Genomic DNA, 13,123 nt, shown 5'->3' on the forward strand with positions numbered 1-13,123 from the left:
TGCCTCATCACCCAAATGATATGATTGAGAATCTTGATGTGAACATAGTTGTCATTTTCCTTATAAAAGTCATCTTCCTTAGAACACAAAACTTCTAACAATTGATTACTCTTCAAGCACACTCAAGAAGAAGAGAGAGAAGCAACTGGATAACACCATAAACTCAATGATGTCAGGGGACAATCATAGGACTTATTGTAATCGGTTGTTGGAATCGTTTCTTTAAAGGTTGCCAGACTTTGAAAAAAGTAGAACAAGATTAGTGTCAAAAATAGGGAGATGATTCAAGTATTACTTATATTTGTGGTAGTTACAATTCGTGGAACTGTACAAGTTAAGGCCTAGCCTAAGCTGAGAAAGAACAAAACAATTATCTGGGACCTAGAACAGGACTGTGTATGGCAATGAAAAAATTCCTACTTCAGACAAAAACTGAGAACTAGGAAAACAGGACTCTCCCGACTTCTGCATGTTGATGACCATGTCTTCATTCATAGCAGACTTGGTGGAAACATTCTTTTGCCGCCTAGCACCAAGTAGCCAGTCATCGCTGTTGCTACTGTCTTCTTCAATGGAGAGACAAGGAAGAACCGGTTCATCAAACAGTGAGCTGTACCGTGATTCTTTGCTTGTCTTATGCTTCTTTTTTTTCTTTAATTCAGAAAGAATTGCAGTCTCGTCACTCGCAAGAGAAGCTGGGAGCAGATTCCCATCATGACCTGAGACAGAACTTGATATTTCAGTCCCTGAGGTGGAACAAACAAGAACCTCTTGAGGCGCTTGAGGGACAACAAGCTCAGCTTCCTTAGGCTTCTGGAAGACAAAACGTATCCGTAGAGGATTACCAGTTACAGGCGTAGCTGCAAATGATTAAATGAACGATTTTCAGAAAATTAACAATAGAATTTTAGAAATGAAATTCATCTAGTTAAGAGAAGAGAAAACACAAACCTTTGATATTACTCTCAACAGAAGGAGAAGCGTCCCTTCTTCTCTTCTTACTACTTTGGCTTCCATCAGACAGATATTTCTCATGTTCTTCTGTCAAACAACTCTTCTCAAGTTGTTCAGATTCATCAGACACTTGCTTGGTCGGTAGATATAGATGTTCAATGGTTTTCTCATTCGTCAGTTTCTGTTTATTTTCTTTCTTTCTCTCCTTCTTCTCTTTACGGTGCACCTTTTTTGAAGTGACTATTTGTCTTTCAATCTTTATAATCCATTAGAATTAAAGGATTTAGACTATTGCGGAGAATTATCATTTAACAACCAGTTACCCACATACGTGGGTACATCAACCAAGGAAACAATAAAACAATGTTAAGCTAAGAGTCGGAAACATATATATATATATATATATCTACCTACAACACGTCTCTACGGTCGTTGACTATATTATAATAGACAATACTAATCTATAGAAAAATCAATAAGCTAATACAAATTTCACAGATCTATAAGCAACCAATCCAACAAATCAATAAAGCCCTGCAAGTTAATCAATCGTATGCAACCTAGCCATATTATAAAAAAGGATATATGCTATATTAAAACATGACAATTCAAAATCCCCTGAACACGGTGCGAATCAATCACAAGAATTGAGTGCTCGACGAACCTTAGTCGATTCGACCAAGTTCTGACCGTTGGCCCAGTTCCTCGCATACACAGGCGGTGGTGATGTGAAATATCTCGACATCGTTTGTTCTTTTTCTTTCTATCTTAAGATCTAATCGGTTTCAACAGTAAAAAAACGGGCACAGACAGGAGTAATCGAACCTAAGATTCAGACAAGGCTACGGAACGTGTCTCTGTGGCGCGAAATTAATCGAAATCGAAGCAAACGCTAATTTCTTTTTTCTCGATTCGTATTGTCAAAATCCAAAAAACGGAGAGAGAGAGAGAAGAAAAAACAAATGGTTGAGAAAATGATGGAGAAGGTAAGGTGTGTATTTAAAGACGCGTGAAACACTCAGATCCACCGACTTGGCCTACGTTTAGGAGAATAATTAATTAGAAAAAAGGAAAACCCTTAATTGTCAAGTTTCCTTTTTTCTCTTTCGTCGTCATTTATTATCTCCGTGTAACTCGGTCCGAGAATGGTACGTCATGTGAAACACCCTTTTTACCCCCCTTGCGTATCTTGTTATTGGGCTTAGTTCAGTTTAAAAAGCCCAATTGCATTTACTGGTCTCTAATTCCACATTGTTCGATGACTATGGACGATCCATTAGCCTCTCTTCAGGTAGAGACTCCTCTGCTAGCTCGAACTCTTCCAAGATTGTAACAGCTGTCCCCCAAGGCTGATGTGCAGGAAGATGCTGCGGGTGGTGTCCAGAAATTTCGTGTCAAGTTGTTGGCTGAGACTTACGGACAGACCACAACTGATGTTCTTTGTCAGGTAATGTGTGCCAATCCAGTTTTCTTAATCAAAGCTTTGAGCTTTTGTGTTACTTAGAACTGTCCCTCTGAATTGTGCTAGCAGATTGGTTTGGATGGCCTCTGTATGCTTGATCCAAGTACTAGCCGGAATTTGAGAATATATCCTCTTGAGAACATCACAAGATGCGTGGTAAGAGATTATCTAGCTTTTTTTTTCTTTCTCCAAGGCATTTTTGGTTTTGTTATTTGCATGAATTAGAGTCTTGTATCTATTTTTTTTTTCTATCCAGAAATTAGATTCTTCTATTTTGGCCTTTTGGTCTAAGACTCCGGTAGACATTGATGCTAAGCGTATTAGACTGCAATCAAATAGTTACACCACCAACACACTTCTGGACACAGTGATAGCTGCAATGTTTCAGGTTCCTAAACTAACATGTTTTATATCGCTTCACTTCCATCATGCTTTCCGTTCATCATTCTAATATTTTGTGATGGTGGATTTTAGGCTAAGGAGATTGGGGGAAGTAGCAGACCTCCTGACTCTGTAAAGCTGGTGGAACAATCAGCTGAGAAGAAGAAAGGATTGGGTGATTGGATGAACATTATAAATCCTGTAAATGAGGAGAAAGATCACTGGGTAAGATTTTTTGTTTTCTTTGGAATAAGAACATAACTCTCTTATTGTCAAAATACTCTTGTTAGCTGTGGTTTTGATGGAAAAAGATATTTCTCATTTTTATCTTTCGTGCTTAGCTGTGGTTTTAGTGGTTTCACTCCATTTATATCTGTTTCAGGTCCCTGATGAAGCTGTTTCGAAGTGCACATCGTGTGGATCAGATTTCGGTGCATTTATGCGAAGGGTATGGTCATCTAGTTTTAGAATTGATCATGGAGATTGTCGCTTAATCATCTGAACAGTTAAAGCAAGTGGATATAAGACTCGAGCCAGCGATTTGGAAATTTGAAGTTTGCTATATGTAGTGTCTCCTGTTAACAAGTATGTGGTCGTGTCCATCTAAATTGCAGGTTCAGGTTCCAATCTCAGGATCAGAGACCATCGAGTGTGGTGTTTGCCAAAACCCTTTCCTTGTTACCGCCCATTGATCTTCCTACCTTCTTTTATTCTGCCTTGACATATATTACTAATCAAACCTATGAGGTTTTGGGTCATTTGGTTATTGAATTGGGTTTGATCACACCAAAAATAAGTTGTTGGTCGTGTCTCATGTGGTGCTTCCCCTTTGTGTGTATATGAAAGCCTTTCGAGTGTTGGGCTGATTGTCTGATTTACTGATCCAACCTCTAATAAATGTCTATGAACATTTACATGCTCTGAGAGATATAAGTTCTATATGATTTCATTGTTCATGTAAAAGCTGGATACTAAGAAGAAGGGAGTTCCATGGTTGTATAACATTTATGTCTTTACGAGCTGATCTATAGTATAATGCGTATTATTCTGTTATAATAGTGTAGATGGTACGAAACACAATTGGATACGAGAATGAGAGTAGTGATGGTTTACTGAATATCAGGTAAGTTCGAAGTGTGGGAATGCGGAGCCTTAAGAGTCGAGTATGTTACATAGCCATATATTCAAGTTGTCTTGTGTAAGGGAACTACAGTACATACTACATAGCCATAAGTATCTCAAAATATCCAATTAACTGGTGACAATTTTTTTTGGAAAAAAAATTCTGAAGTTGGAGATACTTCCTCAAGAGAGAGTTCAGTTCCAAGAAGTCACGAAAGATGCTTAAAAGAGAGTTAAATTCCGACTAGAAACTGATCATATAAGAAATGTATCTCAAAATGTGTGATGAGAGAAGCCTTGAGACAAAAGCAACTTCAACACGCCCACATAAATCGCATGCCCTAATCTACGTAATGCATATATATATATATGTGCACACATTTTGATAGTCATATTGACATGACAGAAGAAATCGCTTGAATGGAAATATTGTTACTACTACTTGTAGTAAAAGCATGAAGCAATCTTCCATGGTCCATTCTTGTTCTTATTCGATAACATTTCGTTTTGTTTTCTTTTTCATATCCTTTTGTATCTTCTTTTTGACGACGACCCATGCTCAAGTAGTCCACCGACGGCTCTGGCCGTGGCCAGCGGGACCTTGGCCGTCAAGGCCTTGGCCAACGAGACCTTGGCCGTTTCCATGGCCAATGGAACCTCCACAACCTGGCCCACCACCAAACCCATCACCAAAGCCTGGTCCAACACCTGGCCCATCTCCAAACCCACCAATTCCACCTAAGCCTCAACCAAAGCCACCAGCCCCTGGTCCATCTCCATGTCCACCAATACCACCTAAGCCTCAACCAAAGCCGCCACCAAAGCCGCAACCAAAGCCACCACCGGCACCTACCCCGTCTCCATGCCCACCGCAACCACCAAAGCCACAACCAAAGCCACCACCAGCACCTGGTCCATCACCAAATCCAGGTCCATCACCATCACCACCTAAGCCACCACCTAGTCCAGCTCCGAAACCTGTTCCACCACCTTCTCCATCGCCAAAACCTAGCCCACCCAAGCCACCTTCTCCATCGCCAAAACCTAGCCCACCCAAGCCACCTGCCCCATCGCCAAAACCTAGCCCACCTAAGCCACCTGCCCCATCACCACCTAAGCCACAGAACAAAACCATACCGGCAGTGTTTTTCTTTGGTGATTCGATCTTTGACACAGGAAATAACAATAACCTAGACACAAAGCTAAAATGTAATTATCGTCCCTATGGTATGGATTTTCCTATGGGAGTCGCCACCGGTAGATTCAGCAACGGAAGGGTCGCTTCCGATTATATATGTTCGTACTCTCTTTCTCTCTGTCACATTCCCTCTCTTTTCTTTCCGGCCACAGTTTGGCCTAATGTGTGTTCTTCCCGTTTACATTTTACCTAAGCTCATTTAGATATTTCCTCTAATTAAGTACTTTTCTCCTTGTTTCCTGATTCCACTAGCCAAATATTTGGGAGTAAAAGAAATTGTGCCGGCATATGTAGACAAGAAACTACAACAAAACAACGAACTACAAGAAACCGATCTACTTACGGGCGTATCTTTTGCTTCGGGTGGTGCTGGCTACCTTCCTCAAACATCTGAATCATGGGTAAAGATCAAATCCTAATTCCCTAGATCATGTTTTTTTTTTTAAATGTTAATTCATTATTAATACACTGACTGATCATTTGATTTATTTAAATCAGAAAGTCACAACAATGTTGGACCAGTTGACATATTTCCAAGACTACAAGAAAAGAATGAAAAAGCTAGTAGGAAAAAAGAAGACTAAAAAGATTGTGAGCAAAGGAGCAGCCATTGTGGTCGCCGGAAGCAATGATCTGGTTTATACATATTTTGGAAATGGTGCTCAACACCTCAAAAATGACGTCGACTCTTTTGCCACTATGATGGCTGATTCTGCTGCCAGTTTTGTTTTGGTACGTACTAGTGTACTACTATCATCCATAAACTATTTTTCTTATAAAATGTAAATGTTTGATCAAAACGATATTAATCCAAATATTTGGGCAGCAATTGTATGGATATGGAGTAAGACGTATAGGAGTGATAGGAACACCACCGATTGGATGTACACCTTCACAGAGAGTTAAAAAGAAAAAAATATGTAATGAAGATCTAAATTATGCTGCTCAGCTTTTCAATTCTAAGCTCGTAATTATTTTGGGTCAACTGTCCAAAACCCTACCAAATTCTACAATTGTTTACGGGGACATCTACTCTATCTTCAGTAAGATGCTAGAAAGCCCGGAAGACTATGGTAAATCTTTTATTTTATTACAATTGTGAGAATTCTTATAGGTTTACTTGTAATATGAGATCTTATGAATTTGAAAACATGCAGGGTTTGAGGAGATAAAAAAACCGTGTTGCAAAATAGGATTGACGAAAGGAGGTGTATTCTGCAAAGAGAGGACATCAAAAATATGTCCCAATGCATCGTCTTATCTGTTTTGGGACGGTCTCCATCCCAGTCAGAGAGCTTATGAAATATCAAACAGAAAACTTGTAAAGAAATACATCCATTTTATCTGATTAATAAGTACCTTTATTATATTATTATTAATCGTTTTTATCTTACGAAAAGGAAACCTTTTGCAATATTAATAACGTAGGCATGGTCAGTTTCTTCCACAAATAATGCAAACAACCTTTGAGATAATCATGTGTAAGCTTTTTGTTTTTGTTACAACAAATTCCTCACCAATCCAGCCATGTTTGTTTAAGATTTGTATTCCTTATGTTGAGCAAACCAACACGTACGGTGCGTTTTAGACTATAATCCCCTTCTCTTAAGATAACTGGGGAACAAATTAACTAATTGGAAGAAACATATGTGCGTGAGAAGGCAAACGCGTATGATGATGTCAAAAAGATGTAAAAAGAGAGAGGCAAACGCGTATTTGTTCTAATATCATATATAATATGGGTTCACCATGTGCAAATATTATGCATCGACTACTTGAGCAATTGAGTTTCGGCCCTGAAGCTTTAACTGTTTCAAAGACACATAAAATCGATTGGTAACTATCATAAACAACAATCATTTCATGAGAACAATGTGCTAATTAACATATAATGGTTACCTACCAATTTTTATCGTGCGAGCCGAGGATAAAAGAGAGAAAACTTTTTGCATACTTATATATATGTTAATTTTAGCATAGTGTTCTTACGACATGATTGTCGTTTATAATGGTCACCTACCAATTTTCTGTCTTTGAAACGGTTTTCAAGTTTCGGACTGAAAATTATTCCAAAAATATTAATATTTCTCATTGCATAGACTCCTACAACATTTGTTAAGAATCTTGGATTATTATAACAATATATAAGTTGCTCATTGTTATCATTTGACTGTTAATAATTTCAGTTACTTTCACATGATTTCAAAAGATAAAATGATGCCAATCTTCAGAATCTTGAATGATAAGATAAATCATGTGTATATGTACAATGATCGTATATGCGACTCTATATTTTTTTTTTTGACATCAAACACCATGCTTTTATTAATTCAAGTGAAAAAGTTAGCCTTTGAAACCAATCTCGCCCGAATCAAAGAGTTTACATGGGAGAAGATAAAATTTTGTAATGCATCTTTTCAAGAAGATCAGCTCTTACAGGTAGATAAGAAAATTCAAAAACAGTAAAGGAGGGTAGCAAATGGATAAATTCATTCCATTCCGAAGCCATAGAAAGCCAATCTTCTACGTTAATCAGCTTTATAAGTTGAAGACAGTCCGATTCAAAAGACATTGATGTATATCCTAGCTGCAAGGAGCTTCTCATTGCACAAAGCAAGTAATTAAACTCCACATGCATAGGGGAGAGAACTTGTTCCATCCCGATGGAACCGTACAGATGGGTATAATTTTGACCAGTAACTTAATGGTTTGTGTTCAAGTCCACGTCCGTGTTCAAATCGGCATAATTACGCATTTCGTCAACGAAAGAACTCATAAGAGATTTAATTACAGTATCTTAGAAGGTAGAACTAGTTCCGGACAGCAACTAAGTTCGATCCGCAACTGGTTTACGCTTACGTATGATTACTTAGGACCCTAATAAGGAAAAATGAAGCTGAATATAAGGAAAATCTCAAACATGTGATAAAAGAAGCTTTGAGACGCACGGAACCCTAACACGACACATAAATTGCATGTCCAAGTGTAGTGGAAAATATATACATCTTTCTCTTTTTTTTTTGTATAAACACCCATGCAAAATATTATCACTAGTAGAATTCCATCTTAATTCTTTTTTTTTTGTTAGAGAAGCTTTTCCTTTTTTCAGAGATTGATAGCTATAGAGCTATGAAACAATATTGGCTGCTTCGATATGTTTTCTTTCTCTTATCATCATTTTGTATCTTTTTCGTGACGACGACCCATTCCCAAGTGATCCACAACCGACGACTGCGGCCATGGCTAACACAAGAATCTGGTCCAGGCTCACCACCTAATCCGCCACCACAGAACCAAACTACACCGGCACTGTTTTACTTTGGTGATTCGATCATCGACACGGGAAATAATAATAATCTAACAACAGAAATGAAATGTAATTTTAGTCCCTATGGCATGAATTTTCCTACGGGAGTTGCCACCGGTAGATTCAGCAACGGAAGGGTCGCATCTGACTATATATGTTCGTCCTCTTTCTCTTTTTTTCCTTTTCTTTTGGGCCGGAGGTGACATTTATTACCGTTAATATGTGACATTTATTAGTTCATTTAGAAGATAATACATTTGTTATTTTTTTAAGCGAAGAAGACCTTCCAGAAAAAAACATTTTCCAGATTCTTCAATACTATCTTTGCTCGTAAAACATCGAAATAATATTTGAGATAGTGAGGATATATTTGTTATTTTTTCAGGTCGATATATATATATGATCAGTTTTTAGGTCCTCTAATAGCTGTTTGTTGGTATCATAATCCATGCAGCCCGATATTTAGGACTAAAATCGATTGTACCGGCATATTTGGAACCCAACGTAAAACTAGAAGAACTTCTCACTGGCGTATCATTTGCTTCGGGTGGTAGTGGCTATCACCATTTAACAGCCAAAATATCAGTAAGATCAAAACAGCCCCCTCTAGATTTTAATTTTATATATCTAGCTCTTAGACTAATGATCATTCATCAAAATATAACCAGAGAGTAAGGTCAATGTTGGAGCAGTTGACATATTTCGAACAATACATAGCGAGAGCAAAGAGGTTAGTAGGGAAAGATAAGACTCATCACTTATTAGCCAAGGGCTTAGCCATTGTGGTCGCAGGCAACAACGATCTGCTTATTACATACTATGGTCAAGGTGCTCAATCGCTCATATACGACATTCACAACTTTACATCAATGATGGCTAAGTCTGCCGCAAGTTTCGTTACGGTTCGCAGCTTCATCCATCCTTTTTCCTAAGCTCATACTTTCAGTTTCATCTACCCCAAATAATTAAACTGAAATTTGCTGACAACTAAAAGAACCCAAGTTAATAAGAATTTGACCCTAAGAGAAGGAGTTTGCAAAATTACCAGGTTTTAGGAACATAGTTATGCAATGGTGAGTTTTTTGGACTATTTTAGAATCAAAAACTAATTTATCATAGGATCTGAAACAACAATTTTTTTTTTAAACTAGTCAAAGTGATTTCATCTAGCAAAAACCGATCTATTATTTTATTCTTAAAAAAACTACAGAAATCCCACGTTAATTATAATTATGGGAGTAACTATTCAAATATTAACTTACTGAACTGATAATATGGATATAATTAAGCAGCAATTACATGGGTATGGAGCAAGACAAATAGCAGTGATAGGAACACCACCACTTGGATGTGTACCATCACAAAGAACCCTAAAGGGAGGTCCTCGTCGAGACTGTGCTCAAGATCTAAATTATGCATCTCAGCTTTTCAATGCCAAACTCTTCATCACGTTGGATCAATTGACTCATGCCCTACCAAATTCAAATGTCTTTTACATCGATATCTACTCTCCTTTTAGTGACATCGCAGTAAACGCACAAGATTATGGTAATTTTAGACCGCACACGACTTCTTAGACTTACAAAAACGAATTTTATAGTAACATGTATATATATATATATTGAATTGGGATATTAATGTTTCAGGGTTTGAGGAAATAACGAAAGGATGTTGTGGAACTGGACTTGTGGAAGCAGGTATACTCTGCAATCGATTCACGACAGACGTGTGCTCCAATGTATCTGCTTACGTGTTTTGGGATAGTTTCCATCCTACCCAAAGATTCTATAAAATTGTAGCCAAAAAACTAATTGAGAGATACATCCACCATTTGAAATAAAATGTAACTAGGATAAGACCCGCGCCTTGCGCAGGATTAAGTTATTATTTTTATTATATTTTGGAGAATGAAACAATAGTTTAGCTTCATTTGGATTACGGGTGTTCAATCCGGATATCAGGTTGGTTTCGGTTCGGTTCGATTTTTTTCGATATTTCGGTTAGTAAAATATAACTACTATTCTAAATCCATATTTACTTTGACTTTAGTCTTTCACATACTTTGAAAGATTTCAACTGGACGACTAAATTGATCAGCCAATCTGGTTGCTTTAAATCATTAGTATTTATATATATATTATTTAGTTTGAATATTTATTAAATAAAAATTTATATGCGTTATATATATTTTATGATCATTTGTAACTTATTATAACAAAAAAATAATCTATTGATCACAAAATTTTCAGAGTGGGAATGATCAAATTTCTAATAATATATAGACGTTTTGAAAAATTCAAAATATAACATATAAGAAAAAATATAAATGTTTTTATTATATATTTAATGTGATTTTTAATATCTTTCAATAATATAAAATTAAAAAAAAGAACTAAGATACCAAAATTGTTATCAAATATTTATTATTCATAATAATTAATTTTCATATATATGTTAATCATATTAGGTAATTTCGTAGCTTCTAATTAAGGAAAGTGCAAAAAACAATTTGGTAGATTATTTATCAATTCGATAGTTAGTTTAATAAAAAATATAATGTAAGTCAAGATGGACCAACCTATTTTTCTAAGAATAGTATATTTTATATAGTCATTTATTAAATGAGAATTTATAATCATACAGTTCTATGATCATTCATATCATTTTATAACTGAATATTTAAATCATCGATAACAAAATTTTCAATGTGAAATCTTTAATAAGTTTATAATTTATAAATGTTTTTGAAAATTCATTGAAAGTTTTAATATTAAAATATTTATGTAATCTTATGGTATATAGTATAATCTATATATATATATGTTTTATTATTAAATGATATTTTTTACTCATATGGTTTTAAAATCATGTGTATCTTCTTATAATATTAAATAAAAGTTCATATTAATACAATTTTATGATCATTTGTAACTTATTATGACAAAAAAAATAATCTATTGATCACAAAATTTTCAGAGTGGGGATCTTCAAATTTTTAATAATTTATAGATGTTTTGAAAAATTCAAAATATAACATATAAGAAAAATTATAAATGTTTTTATTATATATTTAATGTGATTTTTAAATATCTTTTAATAATATAAAATTTAAAAAAAAAACTAAGATACAAAAATTGTTATCAAATATTTATTATTCATTATAATTAATTTTCACATATACGTTAATCATATTAGGTAATTTCGTAGTTTTTATTTAAGGAAAGTGCAAAACATTTTTTGGTACGTTATTTATCAATTCGATAGTTAGTTTAATAAAAAGTGTAATATAAGTTAAGATGGACCAACCTATTTTTCTAGGAATAGTATATTTTGTATAGTTATTTATTAAATAAGAATTTACAATCATACGGTTCTATGATCATTCATATCGTTTTATAACAAAATATTTAAATCATCGATAACAAAATTTTCAATCTGAAATCTTTAATAAGTTTATAAGTTATAAATGTTCTTGAAAATTCATTGAAAGTTTTAATATTAAAATATTTATGTAATCTTATGGTATATAGTGTTTAATCTATATATATATATATTTATTTTATTATTAAATGATATTTTTTACTCATATGGTTTTAAAATCATGTGTATCTTCTTATAATAAAAATGTTAAACCATTGATCATTAATTTTTAACATAATAATTTTAATAGTTTTAGTCATTTATTGTCGTTTTTAAAAATTCAAAATATAACATATACGAAAAAAATCTAAAATTTTTTTTTATAGCTAATTTGATTGTTTAATTTATTTTAATAATATAAAATTAAACAAAAAATGATGGAGGAGATATAAATTGTTATCAAATCTTTATTATTAAAATCATTAATTGTCATATATATATTAGTCATTTATGGTAATTCCGTAGGTTTTATTTAAGGAAAGAAAATATCATATCATATCATTATATCATATAGTTTGACCAACTTATGTATCTAACAACATATAAAAATCGAATGTGGACCTACTTATTTTTCAATTGAATGTAATTGACTACCTAATTGAATGCCACCTATGCATTGGGGCCTCTTTTAATTAATACAAAATTGAGGTTACATCTTTTCAAATGTTCCTCAATTAATATATAGGGGATACCGTATACTTTTCGTTATGCTCACGTAATTATAGCTAGATGTATAAAGTCATTGTAAGACACTCTGTTGGTGTAATGTGATGAGCCAAGTTGTAGAAATACAACCCGTTTCTTTGAATCATTTTATCAGTTATTGTTTTGTTATCAATTTCGAGGAAGATATGTAAGTGCATCTTCAACCCACCTCTATTTATAGAAGAAGAAATTAGCATTCTTTTATATTTTACTAGGGTCGGCTCGGGGTACGCCTGGGATTTTCTTATAATTTTTGTTATATGTATGGTATTTATATTTTTATATATGTATATATATATGTGTGTGTTATAAAAATATATGCACTTAGGTAATTGTAAAATTATTTTCATGGTTTTGTCTAACGAAAATTTTAATAATAAAAACTTTTTTAGGTGTTTCAACAAAACAAAACTTGCTATTTTTATTATTAAAAGCTATATATAACATAATTAGCAAAACAAATAAATAGTGAATTTCATCTTTAGATATGGTCTGAATATTTTGTTACCTTTCTTATTTATGTTTAATGTACAATAATTGTTAAAGATACACAAATAAAATTTTACTTCGGCTT

At 34.1% G+C, this 13,123-nt stretch overlaps 3 protein-coding genes and 1 pseudogene across 5 annotated transcripts; 3 read left to right on the forward strand and 1 right to left on the reverse strand.

The window, feature by feature from the left end:
- Positions 1-280: 280 nt before the first annotated feature.
- On the reverse strand, positions 281-2,037 carry BNAA06G14230D. Of its 2 annotated transcripts, XM_022687311.2 has the most exons (4): positions 1,619-1,976; positions 952-1,210; positions 673-860; positions 492-566 (listed from the first exon to the last, which is right to left on the reverse strand). In XM_022687311.2, the coding sequence occupies exons 1-4, from the start codon at positions 1,697-1,699 to the stop codon at positions 492-494; spliced, it is 603 nt and encodes a 200-aa protein (XP_022543032.1). In that variant the 5' UTR covers positions 1,700-1,976. The 2 variants fall into 2 exon arrangements, with proteins under 2 accessions (XP_013642018.1, XP_022543032.1); XM_013786564.3 differs by having other exon boundaries at positions 281-860; positions 1,619-2,037.
- On the forward strand, positions 1,917-3,850 carry LOC106349982 (annotated as a pseudogene).
- A 451-nt stretch (positions 3,851-4,301) lies between these two features.
- Positions 4,302-6,592, forward strand: LOC106351501 (anther-specific proline-rich protein APG-like). The gene is made up of 5 exons (XM_013791295.2): positions 4,302-5,215; positions 5,370-5,518; positions 5,616-5,849; positions 5,944-6,190; positions 6,275-6,592. The coding sequence occupies exons 1-5, from the start codon at positions 4,375-4,377 to the stop codon at positions 6,463-6,465; spliced, it is 1,662 nt and encodes a 553-aa protein (XP_013646749.1). The 5' UTR covers positions 4,302-4,374; the 3' UTR covers positions 6,466-6,592.
- A 1,556-nt stretch (positions 6,593-8,148) lies between these two features.
- On the forward strand, positions 8,149-12,646 carry LOC106349983 (anther-specific proline-rich protein APG). Of its 2 annotated transcripts, XM_048782514.1 has the most exons (6): positions 8,149-8,580; positions 8,879-9,009; positions 9,093-9,326; positions 9,717-9,972; positions 10,071-10,271; positions 12,534-12,646. In XM_048782514.1, exons 1-5 carry the CDS (start codon positions 8,247-8,249, stop codon positions 10,262-10,264), a joined length of 1,149 nt encoding a protein of 382 aa, XP_048638471.1. In that variant the 5' UTR covers positions 8,149-8,246; the 3' UTR covers positions 10,265-10,271; positions 12,534-12,646. The 2 variants fall into 2 exon arrangements, with proteins under 2 accessions (XP_048638471.1, XP_013645389.3); XM_013789935.3 differs by lacking the exon at positions 12,534-12,646 and having other exon boundaries at positions 10,071-10,353.
- Positions 12,647-13,123: the final 477 nt, after the last annotated feature.

The sequence above is a fragment of the Brassica napus genome, chromosome A6, assembly GCF_020379485.1.
Source record: "Brassica napus cultivar Da-Ae chromosome A6, Da-Ae, whole genome shotgun sequence".
Lineage (NCBI taxonomy): Eukaryota > Viridiplantae > Streptophyta > Magnoliopsida > Brassicales > Brassicaceae > Brassica > Brassica napus.